This window comes from Panthera leo, chromosome A2 (genome assembly GCF_018350215.1).
Source record: "Panthera leo isolate Ple1 chromosome A2, P.leo_Ple1_pat1.1, whole genome shotgun sequence".
Lineage (NCBI taxonomy): Eukaryota > Metazoa > Chordata > Mammalia > Carnivora > Felidae > Panthera > Panthera leo.
Window position 1 is genome coordinate 72,187,445 of NC_056680.1, and position 27,372 is coordinate 72,214,816.

The 27,372-nt window shown below is 42.7% G+C and overlaps 1 protein-coding gene across 4 annotated transcripts in view; it reads right to left on the reverse strand.

Moving 5' to 3' along the window:
- Window positions 1-15,602: 15,602 nt before the first annotated feature.
- Window positions 15,603-27,372, reverse strand: part of SUGCT (succinyl-CoA:glutarate-CoA transferase) — a 747,074-nt gene continuing 735,304 nt past the window's right edge. For all 4 annotated transcript variants that reach the window (XM_042914509.1, XM_042914495.1, XM_042914503.1 and 1 more), the window contains one exon: window positions 15,603-16,978. In XM_042914509.1, the coding sequence (XP_042770443.1) occupies window positions 16,815-16,978 (164 nt within the window). In that variant the 3' untranslated portion in view covers window positions 15,603-16,814. The remainder of the gene's footprint in view (window positions 16,979-27,372) is intronic.

Sequence of the window (27,372 nt, forward strand, 5' to 3'; positions counted from 1 at the left end):
ACTGTACGTAGACTTCTAAGTTGTGGGTGTCATTAGCTCCTTAGTTGTCTTCAACTTGGTAAAGACACATAATCCCCTTTCCTTTAATGTGTTAGAAAAAACTTCTTAAAAACTTCAACATGCCCAGCCTGTACACTTCCTAGTATCATCCTTCATGTTTTTTCCATGGAATAAATTGACAGACAGCTTGACTCCAGCATACTGTTTAAGAGTGTGGGTGCCTTAGTACAAATGATGGCTCTGATGCATAAGTGTCCCCTGCCCTTAGGAAAGTCACTTATACAATCTAATTCTCTGCTCCCTCCCCTAAGAAATAAGGATGAAGATAGTGTCAACCTTATAGACCTATGATGAAGGCTGAGATAATCCCTGTAAAGTTAGGATATCCCCCTGCCCAGAGGTGTTGTGGCTGCAAACCACAAAAGGAGTAACTCAAACTGGCTAAACAGTAAGTAAATGTGTGTTTCATATAGGCTGGAATCCAAGAGAGCACACTTCCAGCACAAAACGACTCATAGCTTGATGGGTTGTCAAAAACCTAGGTTCTTTTCCTCTCTAATATCCTATTTTTGGCATGAATTCATCCCAAAGCTGTGTCTTCTCCTGGTCACAGTTTGGCTTCCTAGGGCAAGTAGGACTACATCATTTCTCATATTCAATAAGGAAGGGCAAGAAAAACTTTCCAGAGGCTTTCCAGTAGACTTCTCTCATTCCATTGGCCAAAATTGGGTCACAAGCCTATTCTAAAATTATCACTGAAGGTAGAATAGGATCACCAGGACTGGCATGGAGTCACCTTTGGAGGAGAAATGGATGTAGGGGAAGATCACTTAACCACCCAATAAAGATGACCTCTTATTAACATTAATGTCCACACTGTGTTTGCTGCCCTTACAGTCTTATAGGAAGTTCTCCTGAAAATGGAACTGGCTAGGGGCGCCTGGGGGGCTCAGTCGGTTAAGCGTCTGACTTCAGCTCAGGTCATGATCTCACGGTTCTTGGGTTCAAGCCCTGCATCAGGCTCTGTGCTGACAGCCTGGAGCCTGCTTTGGATTCTGTGTCTCCCTCTCTCTCAGCCCCTCCCCCACTTGCCTTCTGTGTCTCTCTCTCAAAAATAAACATTAAAAAATTTTTTTTTTAAAAAAAGTGAAACTGGCTATAGTTTCAATGGTCTTGAAATGGCAAATGGATTTGTGTGTGTGTGTGTGTGTGTGTGTGTGTGTGTGTGTGCCACTTCAGATTTATTTCTAGTGGCTGTCCAGAGTGGTGCTTAAGAATTCTGGGGTTCTGTCTTTGGAAGGGAAAGGCAAAACGATCAGTTATAGGAATCAGCCACGGGTGCGAGATATGGCTTCATCAATGCTCTGGGTAGAACTGAGTAACTGGGCGTTCTTTCTCTCTGCCGCCTTTTAAACTTTAGGCCACAAAGAACTACCTCTAGCATGCCTTCAAGTCTTTCAGACTAAACTCAACAGTGCATTTGCGTTACTGAAGAATGAGTTTGACAGAATAGCTGGTCTTCCAGATTTCTGAGAGAGTGAACTTTCTCAACAGACCGATTTAGCAACCATTTACTGAGCACATACTCAGTATTTCCTGTTTTGTGCCAGATGCTCAGCAGAATACAAAGGGAGTGTAAGACATACATCCTATCCTTAAGAAACTTCCAATCTATCTCTAAAAATAAAGCATGTGGATGGTAAAACATCAAATAGTAGAACAAGATTACCTAGAATTCACAGCCTGAGAAAATTGCTACAGCCATTTTAATTGGCCATGACTAAACCGGCCGGCAAGAATCCCATAATTAACGGCAGCACCTTTTTTGCAGACTGGCATGTGGGCTCAGCCCAGTCTGTAATAGGGACTGATGCTTTCCATGGAGCAGGCAGACAGGTAGCCTCACAGGTTTTCAGACTTAGCATCAGTTTCTCCCATGTGCTAACAGTCGCCATGATCATGATCTTGTATCTATGTCTTCTTTCAGAGGAGGATCAGTCTTGAAGCCTGATGAGATGGTAGGTTGCCGGAGCTCTAAAAGTATGGCGTGGCTTCTGAAGGCTCCATCTTCCAACACAACCCTGAGGATTCATGGCTCAAACGTGATTCATCTGATCCAAGCAGCTCTGCACCCTTGGCCTTGGAGAACATATTGTGTAGAGAAAAGATCGTTTGTCACAAATCCTTACATGGTTGCCATACCAACGCAGGGTGTTTATAAACCACTTGGAGCAGCTAAGCCTGATCGAAAATGTATAGAGTAATAATAACAATAACTTTTACTCATCACCAGGCACTTAATCTTTAGTACTGTCTAGGCAGGAACATGCTAATAAAACTAGGAGGAAATGTTCCTGGTTTACAAGACATTTATAATCTGAGTGAGCTAATACGACGTAGATACACGGAACAAAATGTATCAAGTAACATGCTAGACTGCTATCTCGGGTCCAGACCCTCAGGGACTCATAGCCAGAATTATGACAGTCGGCCCCCTTGGCTCCAGTCCTTCTGTTCCAGTGTGCTCTATCACAAATACCAGGTTGTGCTACCTTCCCAAAGTACAGCGCCGGGCAAGTCACATGCTTGTTAGAAAATCTACAAGGGCTTCCCAGTGTCTACAGAAAAATTGCCCTCTTGCCATTCAAGGTCTCCAACCACCCTCTATAGTTTGCTCCTCTCCAGGCTTCCAATCTCCTGCCAAGAGAACGGCCCTCTATCACTGCTCTCTCTTTCCAAATGTGGCATGGCCCTCCTGTCCTCCGTGGCCTGCTCAGTTCTGCATACAACACTCTTCCTGCCTTCACTTGTTTTAGTCTCACTCTTCTTTGAAGATGAAGGTTTGCTTCCTACATAATTACTTCCCTACACACCAGATTATAGAGGTTATTCCCTCCTCTGAACTCCCCTAGTACTGGCATTTGTATGTATACTATGAGTTATTCTGCATCGAGTTCATATGTGTCTTGCCTTCCCAGCTCGATTTCCAGTTCCTTGATGTCAAATACCTGTTCCCATCCTCTCTACTTGCCCAATGCTTAACGAACACGAGATTTTCAGTGATGCCACAGACAGCAAAATAAAACTAGGCATAAGTGTTGGACAAAGTAAAGGACTGATCAGTTATCATCAGAATGGACTGGAATGAATTTTAAAAGACTTCATAGACAAGTGACTTTTTATTTTTTTTTATTTTTTTTTTTTTTTATTTTTTTTTTATTTTTTTTTTTTTTGACAAGTGACTTTTTAAACTGGGTTTGGAAGAAAGGAATGGAACAACAGGCAAGAAGGAGAGGAAGCAAGAAGGGCGAGGGTTAACATGGTGACTGTGGACATGGAAAGGAATGGGTGGATTCGGGAGCCTGGCCATGTTCTGATAGTTGAGTAAAATCAACAAACTGGTACAGAAGTCTGGATGCCAGATGCCCTTCCCTCTGCATATCTTCTAGGTGTAACTTGCGTAGGTCCATAGAGTTGACAATTACAGCCAAGAAAAAGTCGTCATTTAGGCTTAAATTCTATCTTATGACCTTTAAATGTTCCTCTTCCGTTCAATTCTTTGAAATATCATTTCCTTTGGCAAGGGAACTTTTTCCAATGGGAGCTTGGTGGTGAGTTTTTTGGTCCTCGCTTTAGCCTTGTCAGAACAACTGGGCAGAATTGCAAGTGTTGATTAATATTTTGCACACGCGCTTATTCTCCTTTTCATGTCCTCAGATCCCCCTCAAAAGCTCCATGTTGTAGAGAAAACCCTATCACATCCTGACCTGTAGGTTTTCAGAGATATTGAGGATATTACTGGGCATGTGCTGATCAAAGAGTCAGCTGGGTTCTGCTGAGGTGACAGCTGAGACCCCATCTACAAGCCCTGACCTGAGACCCTTCCCATGCTAGACACTTCAGCCTCAACCACATCTCAACTCTTCTCCAGAGCAGACATCTGCAGGGTGCATAGATCAAAGAGATAAGAAGATGTGCCAAGGAATGTGGGGATTATCCCACTTCTATTGTTAACTCTGTAAACACTCCCTACCATTCTGGATTACCAGATACCTAAAAGGGGTTCTCCTAATTCCTCATTTAGATTGTCTTTCTCCTTTAAACAATATTGTTCAAACCTGCCACCAGTTTTGTCAACACTTATGGCATTCTCTGTGCCTCCATAGAATGAAAGACCTACAGAATGGAAGAATTTAAAAGGAGGATCTCAGTCGTTGTCTCATCAAAGTCCTTAACTCTACAAAGCAAACTACAATCCAGAAGGAGACTGCAGCCTTGGCCACTGTCACTTGGGCCATGTTACAGTTCTTGATTATACTGAGGACTAAGATTGTTCTGGCAATTTGATTTATGTCTTTAATGTAACTGCAACTACGAAAAACAACGGAGTTCCTTCCATTCCCGAGAATGCTTTGCTCCGTCCTCTTTAAAAGCAACTCACCACAAGAAGCCAAAATAAAGATTTCACATTTCCAAAGAAAAAATTCAGGATTATATTATACCCAGCAAGCCCACCTCCCTTCTCCCTTAAACTTACATAATGTAAAAAAAAAAAAAAAAAGACATAGAGGTGACAGGCCCCCACTCTTCTGTCTCAAGGATCAGCATTTCTTATAGCAGCCCTGTTGACATTTCAGGCTGAAAAATTCTTTGTTGTGGGGCTATCCTGTGTGTTGTTCACATTTGTCAGCATCTCTGGCCTCTCCTCACTAGAAGCTAGTAGCAAACTTCCCCTTCCCCCGCTTCTCCTTTAGACCACTGTGGACATGGAGGTTATCTGAGGGGTCCTGTTCAGAAGTTTCTCATCAAAATTTGTGTTCCACACCCCCTCACCTCCCGCCCCACCAACTCTACTATTGCTGCTGTAATTTCCATCCTGGACTCCCACAGAGAGGCAACACCATCCCTTATTGTTTGTGAGGTCCCCACACAAGCTGTGCATGTGTATTGTGCTTAACAGAGTGGAGATCATTGACAAAAAATACAACGTCAAAGGTCAAAACTGAAAATCATATATATTTTTGTTAATGTTTATTTATTTTGAGAGGCGGGGAGGGGCAGAAAGAGAGGGTGAGAGAGAATCCCAAGCAGGCTCCACACTGTCAGCACAGAGCCCAACGCAGGCCTCAATCTCACGAACCGCGAGATCACTGCCTGAGTTGAAATCAAGAGCCGGACTCTCAACTTACTGAGCCACCCAAGTGCCCCGAAACTGAAAGTCACGTATTAGAAATAACTCTTTGTCATAATCTAATGGAGAACTTTATTAGTTATCTATCGTTGTGTAACAAATTGCCCCACACTGAAGCTAATCTAATCTATTAAAAGTAAAGCTAAAATAACAACTACTTATTATTTCACATGGTTTCAGGAATTATTTCGCACAGGTCAGGAATCTGGGAGTAGCTCAGCTGCATGGCTCTGAGATGTCAGTAGGCTATGGGCCGGGACTACAGTCAACTCCAGGCTATACTGAGGCTGGAGAATCTGCTTCCAAACTTACTCATGTGGTCTTGGCAGGCTTGCAGACCTCAGCTCCTCACTGGCTATTGGCCAGAGGCCTTAGTGCCTTGTTATGTGAGCCTCTACATAGAGTTGCTCACTCCATGGCAACTGGCTGTCCCCAGAGTGAGGGATATGAGAGAGAGAGAGAGAAGGAGAGAGGGAGATAGAACAGAAGCTTCAGTTTTCACCTCCTCTATATACTATTGTTTCCACAGACCAGCCTTAGTACAATGTGGGAAGGGACAACACAAAGGTCCCTTTTGAGGCCGGGGCAAGGCCAATTGGGGACCATCTTAGAAGCTTCCTACCATGGAAACCCCTCAATAACTTAAAATTTTCCTAAGTTTAACCTCTTCCCAGATCAGAAACGTGATGATTTCTGACCATCCTCAGTTTCACCTGAGAATGGGAAGGGATTTTTATCTTGTCAGAATGATGACCCTGAAGCATCACATAATCAAAATAATTCAACATACTCCATTCCTTAAGTAACAATAGTAAGTCAATTCATTTTCTTTAATTTTTTAATGTTTATTTCCTTTTGAGAAAGAGAGAGAGAAAGAGACAAAGTGCAAGTGAGAGAGGGGCAGAGAGAGAGGGGGGACACAGAATCTGAAGCAGGCCCCAGACTCCAAGCTTTCAGCCCGATGTGAGGCTCAAACTCACAAACTGTGAGATCGTGATCTGAGCCGAAGTCAGACACTTAACCAACTGAGTCACTCAGGCGCCCCAATTGATTCATTTTAAAGGAACTTTCAACAAAAGGGGGGTCTTGGTTGCCCTCTTTCAGTAGAAAAAATAATTAATAAACCATAACATATTACTTCCTTTTTAAAAAAAATATTTATTTATTTTTTTGGGGTGGGGGGAGAGAGAGTGAGAGAGAGCACACGCATGAGCAGGGCAGAGAGAGAGAGAGAGGGAGACACAGAATCATAAGCTGGCTCCAGGTTCTGAATTGTCAGCACAGAGCCCGATGCAGGGCTCGAACTCATGGACTACGAGATCATGACCCTGGACTGAAGTTAGACACTTAACCAACTGAGCCACCCAGGTGCCCCATCACTTCCTATTTCAACTAGCCAAGATTCCATGAAAACTATTTGATAATATGAAATATTTATTGAGATCCTTCTCTGAATTAGACATTTGCTTATATATTGCTATACAACAAACCCCTTGAAAACAGTAGATTGAAACAACATCAATTTATGTGGGTCAGAAATTGGGATAAGGTTCGGCTGGTCAGTTCTGCTCCATGTGGCACTGGCTGGGGTCTCTTAGCTGTATTCATGTGGTTGCAGAGGTGAGTGGGAGGTCCACGGAAGTTTCACTACCATATGTGGTGCCTTTGTGCCCTTCCAAGTGCCCGTCTCTTTCTGAAGATAATGGCCCTGGGCCTCCTTGGGAAATGGTGGTAAGACTTCGTTCATGGGGGTTGATTTCCAAGAGCAAAAGAAGAAGATGCTAAACACCTTCAAGGCTTGGTCTAGAACTGGCATAGTATCACCTTTACCTCATTTCATTGGTCAAAGTGATCCACTTTTGGAAAGTACACCCTTTTGGAAAGTTCTCTCATGTCAATTCTTTTTGTGTTTCAAATCTTTGGCCTAACATCTTTGACCTCTTAGACCTAGATTCAAAGGACTTAGGGATTAGGTCAGGCCCACCGATAATTTTTCTATCTTAAGGTTAACTGATTTTGGACCTTCCTTACAGCTGCAAAGCCTTTCCGTAGGGGCACTTAGTGCTTGAATGAATAACTGGGAGAGAGTGTGTGTAACAGGGACTACAAATCTTAGGGACTCTTTTAGAATTTCTGCCTGCCCAAGTGAGACAGCTGGTAAAATATGAACATTTGTAGATTAATTAATAGTTCACACCAATGCTAATTTTCTGCCTTAGACATTGTACACTGGTTATATAAAATGTTAGCTTTAGCAGAAAGTTAACAGTGAACAGTATGTAGGAACTCAACGTACTATATTTGGAAGTTTTTGTCAAACTATATTTGGAAGTTTTTGTCAATCTAATATTATTTAAAAGAAAAAGTTTAACCTAAATAAATCAACAAATAGGGTAAGTCACCAGGCCAGTCCAGATTCCAGGAAGAAGGAAATAAAGTGCATCTCTTGATAGGAACAGAGGCATGTGCATAGAGGGAAGGAGGAATTGATGGTGACTATCTTGGAAGATTATCTATTACAGGCACCCCGAGTAAGAAAAAATGAATATGAGCAGTTCCTTTCATAGAGAACACATTATCTGGTGGGTGAGAATATGTCTGTCCAACAGATATTTACCGTGGATCTCCTATAGAGTAAGCATCGTGATAATTCCTGGAGATACAATGGTGATGAAAGAACCCACAAGGATATTATCATTTAATGGGAGAGCACGATTGGTGACCAGTAATTATAACTCAGTGTGTGATAACTGTCACGCTCAGGCAAACACAGAGGACTGAGATGGTAAACAAGATACAGAGCTCACTCCCAACTGTGGAGATCAGAAGCAGCTTGATTCCCAGATCAAGAGACAAACACCAAGATGTACTTCCCGCTCCCCTCTACTCTGATATCTTGAAAATGCTCCAAACCAAAAGACATTGTTTGTATGGCTCACTGCTGTATCTTCTCACGGGGAGGGGCGGGGGGGGATTACATTTTTCACTGAATTTTCTGATTGAGTAGGTTTTTACACAAATGAGTATCTTCCTACTAATACAGTTTTTAGCTCTTGCTAGGGTCATCAGGATCATTGTAGACATCTCTCATAATTCTTCCACCTTTCCAAGGAAAATCTGAAAATGGGTATCCCTCATTTTCCGACATTTTCCAGTGATCTCTGATAAGCCGTAGTTTATTTACACTGGAATGTCCCTCCGTCAATGCCCATTAGGTTTCAATACCACTCTGGCTGTTGTCCAGCGCAAGTGATGTTCATCTAAGTGGTTAAACCCAAGAGCTCTTCCTTCTCTCATTTTTCTCAAGCAGTGGCCTCTGGGAGAGCTGCTTTGACCTACTTCATCAGCCACTTTATCAGGACTCCACTTGACCTTTAAAAAAAACTAGAAATGGCAGTTTGTATTTGTACGTTTACACACAGAAAAATATGCTGGGGTGGGGAAAACATTTTAAGATCTTAGTTTGTAAAAGGATATATTCTTAGGACTTTTAACACGCGGGAAACTGTAATATCTCCCTGAGGTGGTAACCCGAGAAGACTTTCGCGAGGGTTTTGCTGACAACGTTTGAGCTCAGCTGACCCTCTTTGGAACCTTGTTATCTTTAGATCATTAGCAAAGGTTGAAAATACTTGGACTAGGGTCTTTTTGGTCCTGACGTGTCTTGTCCTTCACGCCTTTGCAGATTCCGAAAGTCCTGGGCCCTTGAGCTTTAGGGATATGCTCTGAGGGTAGCATCCTGGTAATCACAGCAGGTATCATTTAGTCCCACTGAATGTGGTGGACTAGAGGACACGTGGATGGCCCACTCAACACGATGCCCTCTTCAGGAACATCCGCTAGGCCCTCCCAGGCAAGTTTGTCAAGTCGGTTAGTACATGTAAGTCTACCTAGAATAGCACTTTACGTACAGTGCCTACTAGATGTTGTTGTTAAGCATCAAATGTAACCCCAGTCACAGAATGCATGAAAAGACATGCCAGCTGAACTATAGCTGCTATGTGTCCTAAGAAAGTAAAAAGATTATAATAAGAATTCTTATTTTACAGGGATGAACGGGGTAAATCTACCTCCATTCTGTATAGGAAATAAAAGGTAATAACTGACGAGTGGCAGAGTCTTCTTCCTCCTCCAAGGGGGCCTATTCTAGGTCTGAGGGCTCGTGCTCCAAGCTAACAAACCTTCCCTCAGTTACTAAACCTTCCCCCAGAAGTGCACCCACTCAGAGACCCACCAAGCTAGTCGCTTCACCTCACGTCCCCGGGGTTACACAAGAGTCGCTGTGCACAATGTTGAGTTTCCACTCCTGTCATCTCCCCATGGTTTTGTCAGTGAGTTCAGCTGAGCACCACCTCTGCTTGCACACGGAACCCACATCCTTTCATCTAAGCTCTCCCAGAAAGTGAAGCTGGAGAACCAGACACAATGTTTGGGACTCAGAAGATGGGAAACATGGGCCCAGAGATGCAAGCGTCAGGGATTGGATATTTCCGACTCTGTCATATACTTAAGAATCGGACACTAGTTCCCTCTGGTCTCAGACCTTTCCCATTGTACAGTTCAGCAAATCAGGCTGAGAAGATCCTACGTCACTGGGCACTGTTTCCAGAGGTGACCTGTGGGTCACTGCACTTCTGTCCTGTCCTCTAGTCTTGTGCCAGTGCCCGTCTGGTTAGACAATAGCAGTGCCATGCCTGTATACATGAGCCACCCTAGACAGGGAAATATAGTTCATTTTTCTGCCCCCAGAAATAGTGATTCTTTAACAGTCCTCTCAAAATGGATGCTACGATTATCTTGACCCTCTCCAAAGAAGGAACACAACAATGTTCATTGATGGTATATTTCAAAGCTTCTGTCAAGAACAGACAGGAAGTTCTTTGTAAAACCTAAAAACATAAATCCAAGACCCTCAGGGTGAATGTGTGTTACACATGTTGCCATGTCTCTTACCAAGAGATGCTATGGAAATCCGAGTTCTTCTTTGGGGGTCACGAAGAGGTAAAGGGGTGGAAAGAAAGACATTTTCCTATGGCAGTTTCACATTAATTTCTTTCCTCTCAACATCTTGGCTGTGTGCTCTGAAGCGGAGTGTCTTGCTTCATGGCGAGCACGTGTGCAGAAGTTCTGGGCAAGAAGAAAGGGTGCAGGCAAAGGGATGAGGAGCAGGAAACATTGTTGCTCCCATCTGTGTGGTCAGGAGCCAAAGAAACCAACTTGAGTTGAATAGACTGTCATGTGGTTAATTTGCAAAGAAAAAGAAAGGGTGGACGGTTGGGGGGGCGGGGGTGGGACGGGGGTGGAGGAGGGATGTGTCAAAGAGTGTTTCATCTTGTGGAAAGAAGAAAGCAAAGGTTGCTCCGAGGATCCACTCGCCCTGTTTAACAGATGGCAAAACCAAGGTAAAGGAGAAGGCAGCAGGCCTCTGGAGGCCATTTGACTAAAATGGCAAGCGACAAACTACTCACTCCCACCTAGAGACCGAGAAAACCCACCGTTTCTAAGAAAGAGCAAGAAGCGGAGCCTAGTTGCTGGAGCAGAACCATTGTCCATCATGCCCTCCCTCCCCTTCCTCTGAAGGCTCAGTAACCACAACAGTACGACCCTGGCTGTCACAAAGTCTAAACTCTGCTCTGTATTATATTTTATTTATTTTAGTTTTTTCTTAGGACGGAGGGCATGGGACAGGCATGGACATGGCTGAGGGCATTGCCACAGCCCAGAGTAGCATTTGGAACACTCCTTCGTTTCTTTTCCTGAGTTTCGGGGTGGGTAGGGGGCAGGGAGGGCAGCCACTTATTAATTCAAGATAGCTAGTGGAGGTGAAGTCATGGCCAGAATTACTGCTAGTTATCTTCCAAATTACTGAGCTAGTCCTATTTTTTCTTTTATTTAAAAAAAAATTTTTTTTAACATTCATTCATTTTTGAAAGACAGAGAGAGACAGAGTGCAAATCGGGAAGGGGCAGAGAGAGAGGGAGACACAGAATTCGAAGCGGCTCCAGGCTCCAAGCTGTCAGCACAGAGCCCAATGCGGGGCTCGAACTCACGGACCGCAAGATCATGTCCTGAGCCAAAGTCAGCCGCTCAACCGACTGAGCCACCCAGCCGCCCCAGTCCTATTTTTTCAAAGATCAGTCACAGGGTTGGGGATCCATGCTGTGTAACAGGGATGTATAACTCTGCGCAGAAAAGGGGAGAGAAAGAAGATAAGAAGAAAGCAGGATGGAGGAAGAAGATAAAAGGAAGAAAGAATATTATTACCACTGAGAAAGGAAGGAAGGACAGGAGTTTCTAAGAATGAGAAAAAAAGAAGGTAGGAACAGTGGTAGGTAGAAAAAAAAAAGGGAAGAGAAAAAATGGAATTACAAGGTGAGTTTTTTCCTGTCACTTTAGACTTTCAAACAAAGGCAGAATGCCCTATCAGTTTACTCCTGGTGCTGTAAAAAATATCACACATTTAGTGTCTTCAAATAATACAGATATGTTGCTTTGTGGTTCTGGAGACCACAAATGAGTCCAAAATAGGTCTCACTGGGCTAAGAAATCAGGTAGAGCTGTGGTCCTTCTGGAGGCTCAAAGGGAAAGTCCACTTTTCTTGCCTTTTTCATCTTCTAGAAAATGCCCACATTCCTTCATTTATTTCCATTTCAAATCTAACAACAATTGGTAAAGTGTTTCTTACATCACATCCCTCTGACATTGACTCTTCCACATTGGAAGGACCCCTGTGATTACACAGGGACTGCCAGGATAATCCAGGATAAGCTCCCCATTTTAAGGTCAGCTGATAAGCAATCTTTATTCCCTCTTGCAAAGTACAGTGGCATATTAGTAGGTTCTGGGCATTAGGACATAGGCATCTTTGGTGGGCCATTATTCTGCCTACCAGAGCCTTTTATTAAGAGTATTGTAAAATATGGGGTGCCTGGGTGGTTCGGTCAGTTGAGTGTCCAACATTTGATTTCAGTTCAGGTCATGATCCCAGAGTCATGGATCAAGGCCTGCATCAGGCTCTGTGCTGAGTGTGGACCCTGCTTGATTCTCTCTCTCTCTCAGCCCCTCTCCCTCATTTGTGTGCTCGCTCTCTCTCTCTCTCTGAAAAACAAAACAAAAAATAAAATGGAATGAAATAAAATAAAATAAAATATTGCCGAGAGACAGAAGATTGGACAAGCATTTTAATGTTAGGGTCTTAAGGAATAGGGAAATAAAGGTATTTCTCAAGAAAGAATATGAAGTGGGTGAAATCTATTTCCTGCAGTGTTTGAGCTCCTTCTAGTGCTTGTCCTTCCCTCTTGGCATCTACACCTCAGGCTGGGTTCATACTGCCATGGGTTCACCAGACTCTCCGGAAAAAATGCAACCTTGGGTCTGTCTGACCTGGGCATGCTTTCTCTTTTCCTTTCCTGCTAATCAAATTGACGTATGTCACCTCTTGTTTTTTCCAAACTCTCCTTTTTTGTGTGTTTCCCCCCTCTGGTGTGTGAAATAAATTTATGTGTGCAAAATGTTCCCATTCGTTTGTCTGTAATACCAGAGTGATACTAGAAGACTTGTTTTGTTTTTTGTTTTTTTTTTTCAATGTTTTTTATTTATTTTTGGGACAGAGAGAGACAGAGCATGAACGGGGGAGGGGCAGAGAGAGAGGGAGACACAGAATCGGAAACAGGCTCCAGGCTCCGAGCCATCAGCCCAGAGCCTGACGCGGGTTTCGAACTCACAGACCGCGAGAACGTGACCTGGCTGAAGTCGGACGCTTAACCGACTGCGCCACCCAGGCGCCCCTAGAAGACTTGTTTTTGAATGGGTGTCAGGGGAAACATGTCTTGGAGTTGCTTAATCACCACTAATCTCACCACATACATGCCCTGCTTATAGCTAGTTTAAAAGTGCAGGGCCATTTGCACTCAGAAGATAGCTTGGTATGTCTATATACAGAAACTATTTAAGAATCTTGTAAGAGTAGCAATTTATAAAACCTTCAACCCTGGTAGAATTGTAAGAAATACAATTTTATCCTGATGTCTGAGGAAACTTCTACACACCAGTATGAGAGCCTTGGTGATGTATTTTTTATTTTCCCTAACTGCTGTTGGCAATAGAAGTGTGTACCCTTTTATGTTTTTAACGTTTTCATCTTCCTTATTGAATGATGAATGTGCCAGTCCTGGTACCACAAAATCGAGAAGGAAAAGAAGGGAGCTTGATATTCTGGCCTCGTAAGGATCATTGATACTACGATGTTCCAGGTGAACAACCTGTTTTCTTTAGGCCCACTGCATCTGAAGAATCTCATCAATTGTAAGAGCTTGGTACAGCAGAGAGTCTCCCATAAATAGAGGCAAGTGCAAGAAGAATCTCATAATCTTGGGAACAAGTTTGAAAATGAAGAGCCCAGGGTCAGGGGATGTTTTTCCCACTCATTTCCTTTGCTGGTTGAGAATTCATGGAGAACAGTCAGAGGAGAGACAGAAGATCTGGACAGTCTGTTCAGCTCTGGGCTGGCATTCTTTCCCAGAGCCTTTAAGCCCACTATTTGGAGAATAAGTCCTATGGACGAAGGCAAAATTGAGCTATGTGGGAGAATGGCAAGCCAGACTCAAATCGACAAAGCTTTTCAAGTAGACAACGTGCTACTGTCATGGGATGAAAGAGTCCATGTTGAAATATCGTATTTAGGTGAGACATGAGTGGGGTGGATTTCCCTGAGAAAGGCTGAAAGTAGGGGTCATGAAGTCTTCATGCAAAAGCCCTCCATTGTGGGGCTATCGGGGTTAGGTGGCCTAGTGACCTCATATGAAATAGCCTATATGAGACCGCCTATGTGTGTTTTTTTAAGTGTTTATTTATCTTTGAAGGAGAGAAAGAGACAGAGTGTGAGTGGGGGAGGGGCAGAGAGAGAGGGAGACACAGAATCCGAAGCAGGCTCCAGGCTCTGAGCTGTCGGCACAGAGCCTGACGCGGGGCTCGAACCCATAAACCGTGAGATCATGACCTGAGCCAAAGTCGGATGCCCAACCGATCGAGCCACCCAGGCGCCCCCCTCCTGTGTTTTTTTAAATCAAGATTGTACTTCCATGGGGCACCTGGGTGTCTCAGTTGGTTAAGCATCCAACTTTTGCTCAGGTCATGATCTCAAACCCTGCATCAAGCTCTGTGCTGGCAGTGTGGAGACTGCTTGGGGTTCTCTCCCTCTCTACCCCTCCCTCACTTGTTCTCTCTCTCTCTCTCCCTCAAAATAAACAAAATAAACTTAAAAAATAAAAGATTGTACTTCCAATTCCTAGGAGATGAATCGAAGACAAAGGAATACCAAATAACTGGACTAGTCACACACAATTGGTCAATGTTCATTTCTCTTCTTCTAGGGAAACATTCTGAATATCAGAGTGCATGCTGGAAAATATCATGCTTGATTAACCAGAAAACCATGGCAGCAAAAAGTTGAAGGAAAAAATCAAGAGAGGGAAGACTAGCTGCTTGTGGACACACCCTCAGTTCCATAATGATTAACCCACGAAGTTTCGAAGAATTTTCTAAGTCAACCTCAGACACAAACCTGCCAGAAGGCGGGCCTTGACACACACTGAACTTGAGCATATGGTCTCTTAGTAGTGTGCTCAGCTTTGGGAATGTGTAAGAAAATAGGCCCTGATAATTAAAACAGCACATTTGTTTATAAAGCATAACTTGATCTGGGCATATTGCTAGAAATTTTAGCCAGCGCAATGCTTCTTTCAGGACTAATTATTGATCTGAACTTGAAATATATTCTAAATGATTTCTCTCACTAACTCAGTAGAGTAAATGCTTTCCGTTGGGTAACGAACAGTTTCAAAGTTCTCTTGGATCATTCTGAATTGTGTAGGTGGAATCTGGATACATTTGTCTCCCATGGTAACTCTTCTATGGATGAAAACTACAGTCTCGATGGATTTCAAGGTTTTAGAGGCATTTTGTGACCTAGTCTGAACGATCGATATCGTCCTACACAAGGCTACCCAGATAGTTAGGGTTACTGTTCAGTAATCAAGCAATTTGCATTTCAAGAGAATCTACTTGAACCAGCAGGAGAAATGATGAATCTGTTTTTCAAGATCATGTGGTCTTGCCAATTCTCTGTCATCCCGTCTTTTACCATTTTCATTGCTAATTGTATCTGGCCTGAAGGGAATGTCTCCAAATGTGTGTCTACGGGTTAGCCATAGGGAGGAAAGCACTGCAAAAGGCATGAAATTACCGTTGTATGATGACATTCTAAACGGCAAAAGGCAGGAGAGCCTCAGAATAAAATGTTCACAAAGAGGAAAGCGGGGCGCTCCTCTCCCAGGAACTAGTAGGCATGCTTCTAAAAAGTCCCACGACGCCTGTGAGAAGACATATTTCCTTATTTATTTGAAATCCTTGATTCTAGAAACCTACTGGGGCTTACAGCATAAATGGCTCCAATCACTCCAATACAAAAAGAACACAAAAGGAAAACTAACTATGACTCACAGTTTGAAAGATGAACATTTGTAATTTAACTTTCAGTTACCACTTGGGATGTCATGACATGGCTTTAAGATACGCGTGCTTAACAGTCGTGAACTGTGATCATATCAGGATGTGATCATCTGATCCCTTGGTCTATACCTTGGGCTTTGGTGATTGGTACTTTGAGAGATGACTGATCCCAGAACATAATACAAATCAGCTACTAACTTCTGGACAGAAAATGTTTTCTATACTTCAAATTCTCTGACAAAAACTTAAATATGTAAATGCAAATATTTAATATTAAGGCATGATGTATTCTTCTACAATGAGTGCTCAGATTATATTCTCCTATTTGTCATTATTTAAACATTATTTAATACTAGTCATTTGACATTCGTTTAAAAACCTGTTACATTTGTACTTGGCTCAAAATAAGGTACTGATCAAAGAACCACTCTTCACTCCCTAATGCAGATAGACACATACATTCCAAAATGCATTCATGGAAATTGATTTTCTGCCACATGTCATGAAATGATCAGAGAAATACAACATAAAGCAAATATTTACCCCCATGGAGAGAAAGAAGCTCAGTTTTATAATGGACATCAGCAAAGTCCACGGTTTAAATTACAGATTAACAAAGGGTTCATGAGCTCAAAATTAAGTTATTCTGTTTAAAATCAATCACTGAAACTGTCATTCTACTTATTGCTTTGACTTCCTAACAAAGGTTTAAATGAGGACTTTATGTGCAAGTAGAGAACGGCAAGAGATCTGCTCTTTTTCAGACCTGCGTGGGCTGGAGGGGCAAATGTTTGGGCGATTAATGTAATTAGAAAGAGGAATGTATTTTTCCAGAAAAAAAAAATCTTTACAAAAAACCCCCACAAATTCACAATTAACCTATTATCTGGGTGGGGTGGGGGGAAATGGTAAGGAGTAAAAGGTGGGGTACATTTAGAAAGCACGAGATGCATTGATACCAGAGCCATTCTGGAGGCGCCAGGCAGGAAATCTGGAATTACTCTAACTTCTCTTTGCAGAGGCAGGCACCAGAACTGTGGAGAAGGGTCCAGAAAGACTATTGCTTTTGCTAGTGAAGTACATTCAGATTGCGGTTTTGAGAAGGCATTTTTCGTCACTGAGCTTCATGTTGGGTCACCACTCCAGTGCTGAGCAGCTCCCCAATGGCCTTGTCATCGTATCTGAGGACCTCCTTCAGGACGCGCGTCGTGTGCTGCCCAAGCAGGGGAGGCGGCCTGGCCTCTGACATGTCGAACTTACTGTATCTCACAGCTGGGCCTGTCAAAAGAGGAGGAAAGCAGGAAGCCTGTTAATGACTAACCCTATGAAATTAATTACCCAAGCAGCCTGGGGTGTTTTCAACGAATGCCAAGAATATCACTGCCAGTTACAACGGTGTAGGTCCACCATCATTTTGGAAAGACGTGTGTTTTCACATGAGGCTTTTCCTGCCTCAGTCTCGTTCAACTGTGCAGTGGTCATCTGACCTGCCCCCATCATGCAGGGGGCGGCATGTACACGCCCAGTGGGTGCCAGGATCGTTCCGAAGTCTCCAGTCCTGTTGCAGAGGCGCTTAGGGGTCCGTCACACAACTGGGCAGGCTCTCTGGATCCAGACGAACCGTGACCGCAGGTACACAGTGTCTCTCTGAAGCTGGAAACCTGAGCCCAGGTGGAAGGGGGTCTAGCAGTTTATTATTCAGGGTCGAATTCAACAGACTGCAGATCAACTAAACTTCTGCCAGACCCTGGTGAAGCCTTTTGGTGGTACAAGCTTCATTGTCAGGGAGATTTGGGTTTGCACATCAGCTCCCCTACTCTGTGGCAGAGCCGTCTCGGACAAATTGCTTAAATTCTCCGAGCCTCATGTTCTGCAACTAAACTGGGTATGATCACGTAAGGGTTTAAATGAGATAACGGAGGGGCGCCTGGGTGGCTCGGTGGGTTGAGCTTCAGACTCTCGATTTCTGCTCGGGCCACAGTCTCGCGGTTTGTGAGTTGGAGCCCCCTGTTGTGCTCCTCGCTGACAGCATGGAGCCTGCTTGGAATTCTCTCTCTCTCTGTTCTTCCCCCCACTTGTGCATGCTCTCTCTCTCTCAAAATAAATTTTAAAAACTTAAAAAAAATTATTAAATGAGGTGATGGACAAGAGGCACACACTAAACATTCCCTAATCCACGCCAATGCACGAGACTGGCCGGCTACTATGAGGAGAAAGCTGCCGCCGAATCTCTCTTGACACGGACAGAGCTGGGGGAGAAGGCGATTTATTGCCCTCTGTTTGCTGAGCACTGAGCCACTGTAAACCCGGAACTCAAATGGTACTTTCAACACCTACTGGAGATGGATTCTATTATCCTCCTTCTTCATTCACGTCAGGACAACGAAAGCCCAAAAAGCTCAAGTTTTGCTCGAGGTCACATGGCTAATAACTAACAGCACTGGGATGCTGGCTGTCCTTCACATCTAATTTGGTTAGGCTTTGGGAAAACAAATTAGATAGTTGCAAGAAGACTACAAAACAGTACGTTTCCATCTCTTAAAAAATTCTCCAGCCTGCTCCCGATTTGGGGAGCGCAAAGGAAGAACACACAAAACCAAAGCGCGTGTGGGTAACAGAATGTCAGTTAGTAAAGCAGCAAATGTGCTTCAAGCTCTCCAGAGAATCCCATTAATAAAAAGTACTTTTGTAGAAGCCATTGTCGATGATAAAGAGGACACAGACCTCCCCAGCCGGTCAAAAGCCACACTTTTTTTTTTTATGTTTTTTTATTTTTGAGAGAGCACAAGCAGAGGAGGGGCGGGGGGTGGGTGGGAACAGAGGATTTGAAGTGGGCTCTGCGCTGACAGCAGCGAGCCCGATGTGGGGCTTGAACTCTCAAACCGTGAGATCGTGACCTGAGCCGAGGTCAGACGCTCAACTGGCTGAGCCACCCTGACACCCCAAGCCACGTTTATTTATTTATTTATTTTTTTAACGGGGGAGGGGCAGAGAGAGAGGGAGACACAGAATTGGAAGCAGGCTCCAAGCTCTGAGCTGTCAGCACAGAGCCCGACGTGGGGCTCGAACTCACGGACCGCGAAATCATGACCTGAGCTGAAGTCGGACGCTTCACCGACTGAGCCACCCAGGCGCACCCACCAAGCCATGCTTTTGTGTCAACACACACCATCCACTGTGGACAAATGGCAACTTTCAGCTGCTGGCCAGAGTTTTGTTTCTCTGAAGCTCAGTGAAATTCATTTCTTCTCCTCACACTTCTTTTTATTGTTTTAAATTATATTTACTTTTTTTTTTTCCTGACGTGTAGTGGACACACGACGTTACATCGGTTTCACGTGTATGACACAGCGAGTCAACGAGTCCGTCCATTATGCTGGGCCTGCCACACATGTGGCCACCCCCTGACAGTGTTCTCCCTGCTGTGCCTTTCATTCCTGCCTCATTCATTCCATAACTGGAGGCCCGTATCTCCCAATTTTCACCCATTTTGCCCATCACTCCCCCTTCCCTCTGGCAACCACCAGTTTGTTTTCTGGCTTTAAGGGTCTGTCTCTGCTTTTTGTTTCTTTATTTATTTGTTATGTTTTTAGGTTCCACGTGGAAGCTCACGCTACCTTTTAAAATGTCCCAGGGAAGACTGTTTTTTTTTTTTTTTTTCACTGGTTGGTCCCTTTTTCAGTTAAGGAGCACACGTTGGGAGGCAGGGTCCACTACTCTCACGAGAAGGCTGATCATTTGATGTTTCAGGGATGTGATCCTTACCACTCTGAGTCCGTTCCATTTTGACATTAATTAACAACAGTTTTAATCGAAAATTTGTCTTTCGAAAGAAGGATGCCACTGAGGGTATAGGCTGAGGTCAATGTCATGTGACTCCTTCCTAACAGAATTCCTGGAGCGTGACTACCAGCTGGAAAATAGTCACTTGACTACACTGAGAATCTGGGCTGGAACTCGCTGCTGGGATTGCTGCTGGTGGTTGTAGCACGATAGCTGCAAATATTTCATAAGAACCTGGGATCGATAACTCAGCCACCGTGCAGTCCTGTTAGAGAGCCTTCACAACAATCCTGGGCGGACACTGAAGTTAAAGGAGACTTTAGGTACAGGCTTAGGGTTCAGGTTAGGGAATGAGAATAATCTGTCCAACATCACCCAGGTAGGAAGAGTCAGTTTCCAAATTTGGTTCTGTTAGGTTCAGGAACTTGGGTTTTTAAACAAAATAATTTGTCAGGGGAAATCCACATAACATAAAATGAACCATTTAAAAGTGAACAGTTCAGGGGCACCTGGGTGGCTCAGCCGGTTAAGCATCTGACTTTAGCTCAGGTCATGATCTCACGATTCGTGGGTTCAAGCCCCGCGTCGGGGTCTGAGCTCACAGCTTGGAGCCTAGAGTCTGCTTCAGATTCTGTGTCTCCCTCTCTCCCTCTGTCCCTCCCCTGCTTGTGCTCTCTCTCTCTCTCTCAAAAAGAAATAAACATTTAAAAATAATAAAATAAACATAAAAATGAACAGTTCAGGGGTGCCTGGGTGGCTCAGTTGGTTTAGCATCTGATTCTCGGTTTCAGTTCAGGTCATGATCTCAAGTTTTGTGAGTTCAAGCCCTGCAGTGGGCTCTGAGCTGACAGTGTGCAGCCTGCTTGGGATTCTCTTTCTCTTCCTCTCTCTCTGCCCCTCCTCTGCCACCCTTTCTGCCTCTCTTGAAATGAATAAATAAACTTAGAAACTTTTTTAAGTGAACAGTTCAGTGGCATTTAGTACATTCGCAATGCTGTGCAATGACCACCTCTATTTAGAAGTTGCAAGATGTTTCCATCACTCCGAAGTTAAACCCTCTGGGCCCGAAGCAGTTTCCCTCAACTCGGCCCTCCTCTAAATCCCTGGCAACCACTAACCTACTTTCTGTCTCTGGATTGGTCTATTCTGGATATACCTATTCTATACAAATAGAATCATTCAATATGTGACCTTTTGTGTCTGGTTTCTTTCACTTAGCATGTTTTTGAGATTCATCCACCTTGCAGCATGGAACTTTGAACTTCCATGCAGTGATGGCATAAGGGAATTCTTCAGGTCCAGCCATACTAAAGGGCAGTTCAATTTGTGTTACTCCCACTAAACACTATTCTTTCTTGGAAGCTTCCAGATATACACTAAAGACTATGCTACCAATTTGGGATGAAGGGTATTTAACAGTTTGCACAAAAAGTCTTAAAGAATTTAGAATGGTTTTACTACATACCATTTACTAGAATGGTATTATTAAAGCACTAGAATGGTATTGCTTGGTTTTTAGAATTGCTGGCATAAAGACACCTGGAAGATACTGTATGTTTGGAAAGCTTATGCTTCTCTAAATAAGTGTATATTATTAAGGAAACCATATCACAATTTAATAAATTGTATATGTTTTTCCATAAGCGCTGTCATAAACCAGGTATTTTGCATATGGTTGAGTTCAGAACGATTCTGAAGCTGGGGTTTGTTCATCTAATTTAAGATCAAAATATAGTGTATATATATATCTACTGTACTGGCAATTTTCAAATTGTAATTTTTATACATTTTTAAAATAATTATTGTTTTGCCACGTGGTTTATTAAAAAACAAAAATTTATAGTCATATGTATTTTTGCAATGGAAATATACATATATATATATATATATATATATATGTATATATATATATAGTTAAGCAATGGGACAATTAAAAGTGATATCCAGATCCCAGAGAAAGCTAACTTCTCATGAATCAATTGAAATCCCCTGTTCTTGCAGCCCTGTGCAATAATCCTGTGTACCAGGGACATCCTTTCCAGTCGAGACTTTGCACAAAGGGAATAAAGGGTTCTTAAAATACATTTGTCTCAAGAAGTAGAAAATGCTTGACATAATTATTTACATCTAAGGTCCAGAAAGAATGAATAATTTGATCTTCCATTAAAAAAAGATGAGCAGATAAGTCACATGTTCTTAAATTACTTTTTGGCAAAGTAACATCTATGTTCACATATGCTTTCAAACACTTGCAAGCTGTGTGATCTTGAGAATTCTTAAAGTCCCTGAGCCTCAGTCTACACATTTCTAAAATGAGGTTGACAGTACCTATGGAGGGTTGGTTTGAGCATTTGGGTAACATAACATGGATAATATTCACTGTCAGTAATAATCCAAGAAATACATATGAAGATAATAAAATAAGGTAAAATTTTGTTTGTAAAATTAGCAAATCTTGTGGCTATTTTGGTTTGTTTTTAAGAGGTCAGTGACAGGTAGGAGTATAAACTGATACAACCCTTCTGGAGGGAATTTTGTCAACTCAGTACGACGAGTTTCTTGGATGGAGAAATCCTGCTTCAAAAATTTTCTTCTATGGATGTAATGAGGAATGTCGACAAATTCTATAGGCAAGAATCTATACAAATTTCCAAATACATTTTATATTCTTAAGACCTATCTCCTTCCCACAGAGCTTTCTAATTTACAATTTACAGGCTGTGAGGGTTCTCTGTGTGGAATTCTGTATGTATTTTTTTTTTAAAACTTCTAGCTTCCAAAAGTGACCTTGTTAGGACCCGGTGTTTAGCAACTCTTTGTCTCACATACTGCTCCCATAGGTCTATCTCCAACCCCTTTCTTCCGGATGAAGAGGTCACACAGTCACAATTATCAAAAAATATTGGAATATATGTCCAAAACTTGGGCACTGGTCAAATAAATTATAGTGCCTCCAAACGATGGCAACCTGTACAATAATTTCAAGTTGTATTTTGTGGGTCTTTGAACACAAATATTATCTTCACTCTCTCTTGAAGTACCACTGACATAAGAGTTTAGAAGTTAAACAAATATAAAACTTCAAGAGTAAAGAAAGTGGGTGGTAGCATCACTGGTGAATAGGATATTACAACAAAGTTAAGAATGACATGGATAGGATAATGTTGATGTGTGAAAAAGAGCGAGAGAAATCTGAAGCCCAGAATATTCTACAAGGAGACTGAGAGGAAATGGGTATTCATTGGCCCATTTCACCCCCCAAGACATTCTGAACTTAAAATCCGTGGTGAGGAGAAAGGTCTTGTTACTTTATTTTTTTTTTTTAATGTGTATTTATTTTTGAGAGAGAAACAGAGAGAGCACAAGCAGGAGAGGGGCAGAGAGAGAGGGAGACACGGAATCCAAAGCAGGCTCCAGGTTCATGAGCTCCGAGCTGTCAGCACAGAGCACGACGTGGGGCTCAAACCTACAAACCATGAAATCATGACCTGAGCCGAAGTCGGACACTTAACCGACTGAGCCACCCAGGCGCCCCGAGACAGGTCTTAAAATAGAAGTAGAACTTAAAGCGGAAGGATTGAATGTGTTAGTTCAGACTAACTTACTAGTTTGTACTTGCAACTAGAAGGAAAATGAAGCTTGCTTTCAAGTTTCTAAATGAAAATGATATTCAACCTAGAACTGCATATCCAAACAAATGATTAATCAAGTGCGAAGACCTTTTGAAACTTTCAAAGATTATAAGTTTACTAAATAATTTCTTGATGTTGAATCCAGTAAAACATGGGAGTAAATGATGGAAAATTTTGATACTCAGAACCAACCAGGGAGCACAGGGAAGGAAAGTCCCAGGATGATAGCTCAGACCAAGACAGTCAATAACATAGAAATGGAAGAGGACAGAGACATTCAAAAGAGGAGTCTAAGAAAGCAAGAAGAATGTTAATTGTATAACTAGAATAACTTAAAGATTGGAACAATGTAATAATAAGATAAAATTAGGGGCACCTGGGTGGCTCAGTCGGTTAGGCATCTGACTCTTGGTTTCAGCTCAGGTCATGATCTCATGCTCTCATGAGTTCAAGCCCCATGTCAGGCTCTGCACTGGCAGCACAGAACCTGCTTGGGATTCTCTTTCTCTCCCTCTCTTTATGCCCCTCCCCCACTTGCTCCATCTCTCTCAAAAGAAATAAATTTTTAAAAAAATTTTAAAAGAAGATAAAATTACATTATACAAGAAAATAATAATTAAAAACTCTAGAAAAACGAAATTTGCATAAGAAAGAAAAGATCCAAATATGAAGCAAATTATAATGTGGCAAGATTTTAAGTAACTGATGGAACACAAAGAAAATCCAGTTGACCTTGATGCCAAGAACATCTGGGTAGTACGTATTACCTGTGCATCCTCTATACCAGCACTAGGCATATTGTATTCCACTGTCTACTTAGTTGTCCGTATCTCCTGTGAGGGCAGGAACATGCCAATTGGGTTTATTAATGTGTCCTGCATGCTTTTTACGGTCCTATGAAATGAAGATAATGGCAAACATCCTTTCTTAAACACCTATAATGATTGTAGATTGTGGTTTTTTAAATGCTTTTTTATTTATTTTTGAGACAGAGAGCACAAGCAGGGGAGAGGCAGGGGGGTGGGGAGGGTGGGACAGAGGCTCATAAGCAGGCTCCATGCTGACAGCAGCGAACCTTATGGGGGCTGAAGCTCAAAAACCATAAGACTGAACTCATGAACCGTGAGACCTGACCCAAAGTTGGACACTCAACCGACCGAGCCACCCAGGCACTCAGCTGCTCTAGATTGTGTTTTTTATTTGCATTATCTCATTGGAATTTTCAATTTATAAAATAGAGACCCTTATAACTCTCATTTTATGGATCAGAAAACTGAGGTCCTTTAAAGGGTTAGTTTGTCTAAGGTTAAGCAGCTAAATAAATAATAGAACCAGGACAAGATCTGTGTATCAGATTCCATGGGGCATGCTCTGTCATTTGACATAAATGTATTGAATTAATGACTGCCAGTAATTAAAGGTATTTGAATAAGTACCATTTATGTCATTTTAATTAGTTTTTCCACTAATTAAGTCTACATATAATTTTTTAGTATTTATCCCTGTGTCAAGATCTTGGCCCTATGAGCTAGATATATATTAGCAAAAAAAAAAAACAAAAAAAAACCATATCTGGTCCCTACTCTCATGGAATTTATATTCTGATTTGGGAAACAGACAATAAACAAGCAACTAAATAAATAGCTAAAATTTTATAGAAAAAATAAAATTGCTTAAAATCTAGCTGGAAAGAAAAGAATATTATAGGCAGAGTGGGGAGAGGCCAGGGTAGCAGGAAAGGACTGTTCTAGATGGAATGTGTGATAAGGCCAGACTGATTAGATGATCCTTAAGCTGAGCCCTAAATTGAGCTATCCGTACAACTAGTGGAGAAAAGAAAAGTCCAGGCAGTGTGAACAGGTTTGATGTTCAAGAAACTAAAAAAAAAAGATCCAATGTGGCTAGAACTCAATTTGGCAGGAGAAGAGAGATTCTAAATGAAGTTGGAGGAAGAGGCAGAACAGAGTGTAGAAGAGGATTTAGAAGAAGCAAAGAGTTCAGAAGTTATAGTCGTGAAGCTAGATCTTATTCTGAGTTCCATGGGAAGCCACTGGAGCTTTGAGAGCAGTGAAACAACACTCGTGTTGCCAGGCAGAGAGTGAGATGAGATGTGTTTGGAGGTTGCTGTGGGCAGACCAGCAAAGATGGTGGTGGCCCGGACTGGGGTGGTGCCTGTAGAGTTTGAGAAAAGTGGATGCATTTGAGGGACATGTTGGTGATAGGAATGAGAGGGCTTGCTGATGGATTACATGGGCCGTGGGGAAGAGAAGGAGCAATGGAGAATCCTGTGTTTCTGGATTGAACAACTGGTGGGGCCATTTGCCAGATGGGGAAGACTGAATGGATTCTGTATGGACAAGTTTGGGTGGAAGCAGAAGTCAAATTCTCTTTCTGACATGCTGTTTGAGGTGTCTGTGAGATAGCCAAGGGGAGAGGTGAGTGGGCCATTAGTTATGCGAGTCTGGAATTCAGAGAAGATTTGGGTCCAGGATATACATACATTTAAGAAGCCACTTACCATCTAAATGTCCATATTCCAAAACACTGTATTTTCATGGTAACTGTATTTATTCCAACGTCCTTGGTGCTGAGGTTTTATTTTTATTTTTTATTTTTTATTTTTTTTTAAGTTCATTTATTTTTGAGACAGAGAGAGACAGAGCATGAACGGGGGAGGGGCAGAGAGAGAGGGAGACACAGAATCTGAAGCAGGCTCCAGGCTCTGAGCCATCAGCCCAGAGCCCGACGCGGGGCTCGAACTCACGGACCGCGAGACTGTGACCTGAGCTGAAGTCGGACGCTCAACCGACTGAGCCACCCAGGCGCCCCAGTGCTGAGGTTTTAAATGAGATGTTTGCACAGCCTTTTCTTTACTAAGTTCTAGCTCAGTATCTATCACATCAAAATGTGTTCTGTCCCCAGGAAGCAAAGTAAATTAATAAAAAGCTAATCTCGACAGTCGATAAATTTGGAGAAAAATGCATTTCTTAAAAAGGGATTCCATATTCTTGGGCTTAAACAAACACATTTCCATTGACCTGACAGCAGAAAACACGGCATTTTTATTTTTGAAGGAACTGTGAGTGTTGTTCCCCATAGAAAGAGATGGGAGGGGGGACCTGAGTCATAGCCACCTAGGGATAAAGTAAGGTGGGAAAATTTTTCCTCTGCCTTAATAGAGGAGGTCAAACTAAAAAACATGGAAACAAATGGGCACATAACTTGGTACCAAATCTGCAACCCCAGGTGCTGTCCTTTTGAGGAGACCACCTAGTCTAATGATTGGTGGTCAAGACCATGGGTATCCTTATGCCCTTCACCAGGAAGGGGGCTGGGTGGCACAGCTTGTAGGCTGTACCCATCTCTAAGTGAGGACTGTGTGTGTGTGTGCCCTCACACAAGGGATTTCTAGGAAAGCGGCAATGACCTTTATTTCAACTTCTATTGCATTCTGTGCATGCGCTTTCCTGAGAGGCTGCACTGATAAACTTCATGGACTCTAGAGTTCAAGAGCTGGAGGCCGACACCATGCAGAGGCAGGGGAGGAGGAGTCGCATCACAGCCTGCAAGTCAGACATGGTAATGTCTGAAACTACTACTTACTGAGTCCCTCCTCTAAACCAGGCCCGGGGCTCAGTACTTTCTAGATCCTCACGATCACTGTAGGCAGTTTTTTGTATTTATGAATGCATTCCATTCCTATATCCCCGAAGAGCAATATGTTGCTGAGAGAGGTTGTGAAATGCATGTAAGAGCAGGTATAGCAGGTGCACATATAGACCTGCTGACTTTGTAGCCACGGTTTTTGACAAGTGATATGGCAAGATGATGAAGAGTGTGGGTTCTGGAAGCAGAGTGTCTAGTTTCACATCCTGGCTCTGCCATTTACTAACTGTATCTCCTCGATAGCGACCTAATCAGCCTGTGCCTCAATATCTTTCTCTGGAAAATGGGGACGATAATAGCACCTACCATATCAAGTTGTGAGGACGTAAAAAAAAAAAAAAAAAAATTCTTCGAAAGTACCAGAAACACAGTAAGCACTTAATACATGCCAACTGCTATCATTTTCTTTCCTTCTCTTCTCCAGTTTGCCTTAACAACTTAGATTCCTCAGCAGAGCCCCGGTCACCTCCTACTTCAAGACCTTCCAGAACACTGACAAGTTAGCTGCATTTGTTTTTTAATGTTTATTTATTTTTGAGAGAGAGAGAGAGAGAGATGGGTGGAGAGAGAGGGAGACACGGAATCTAAAGC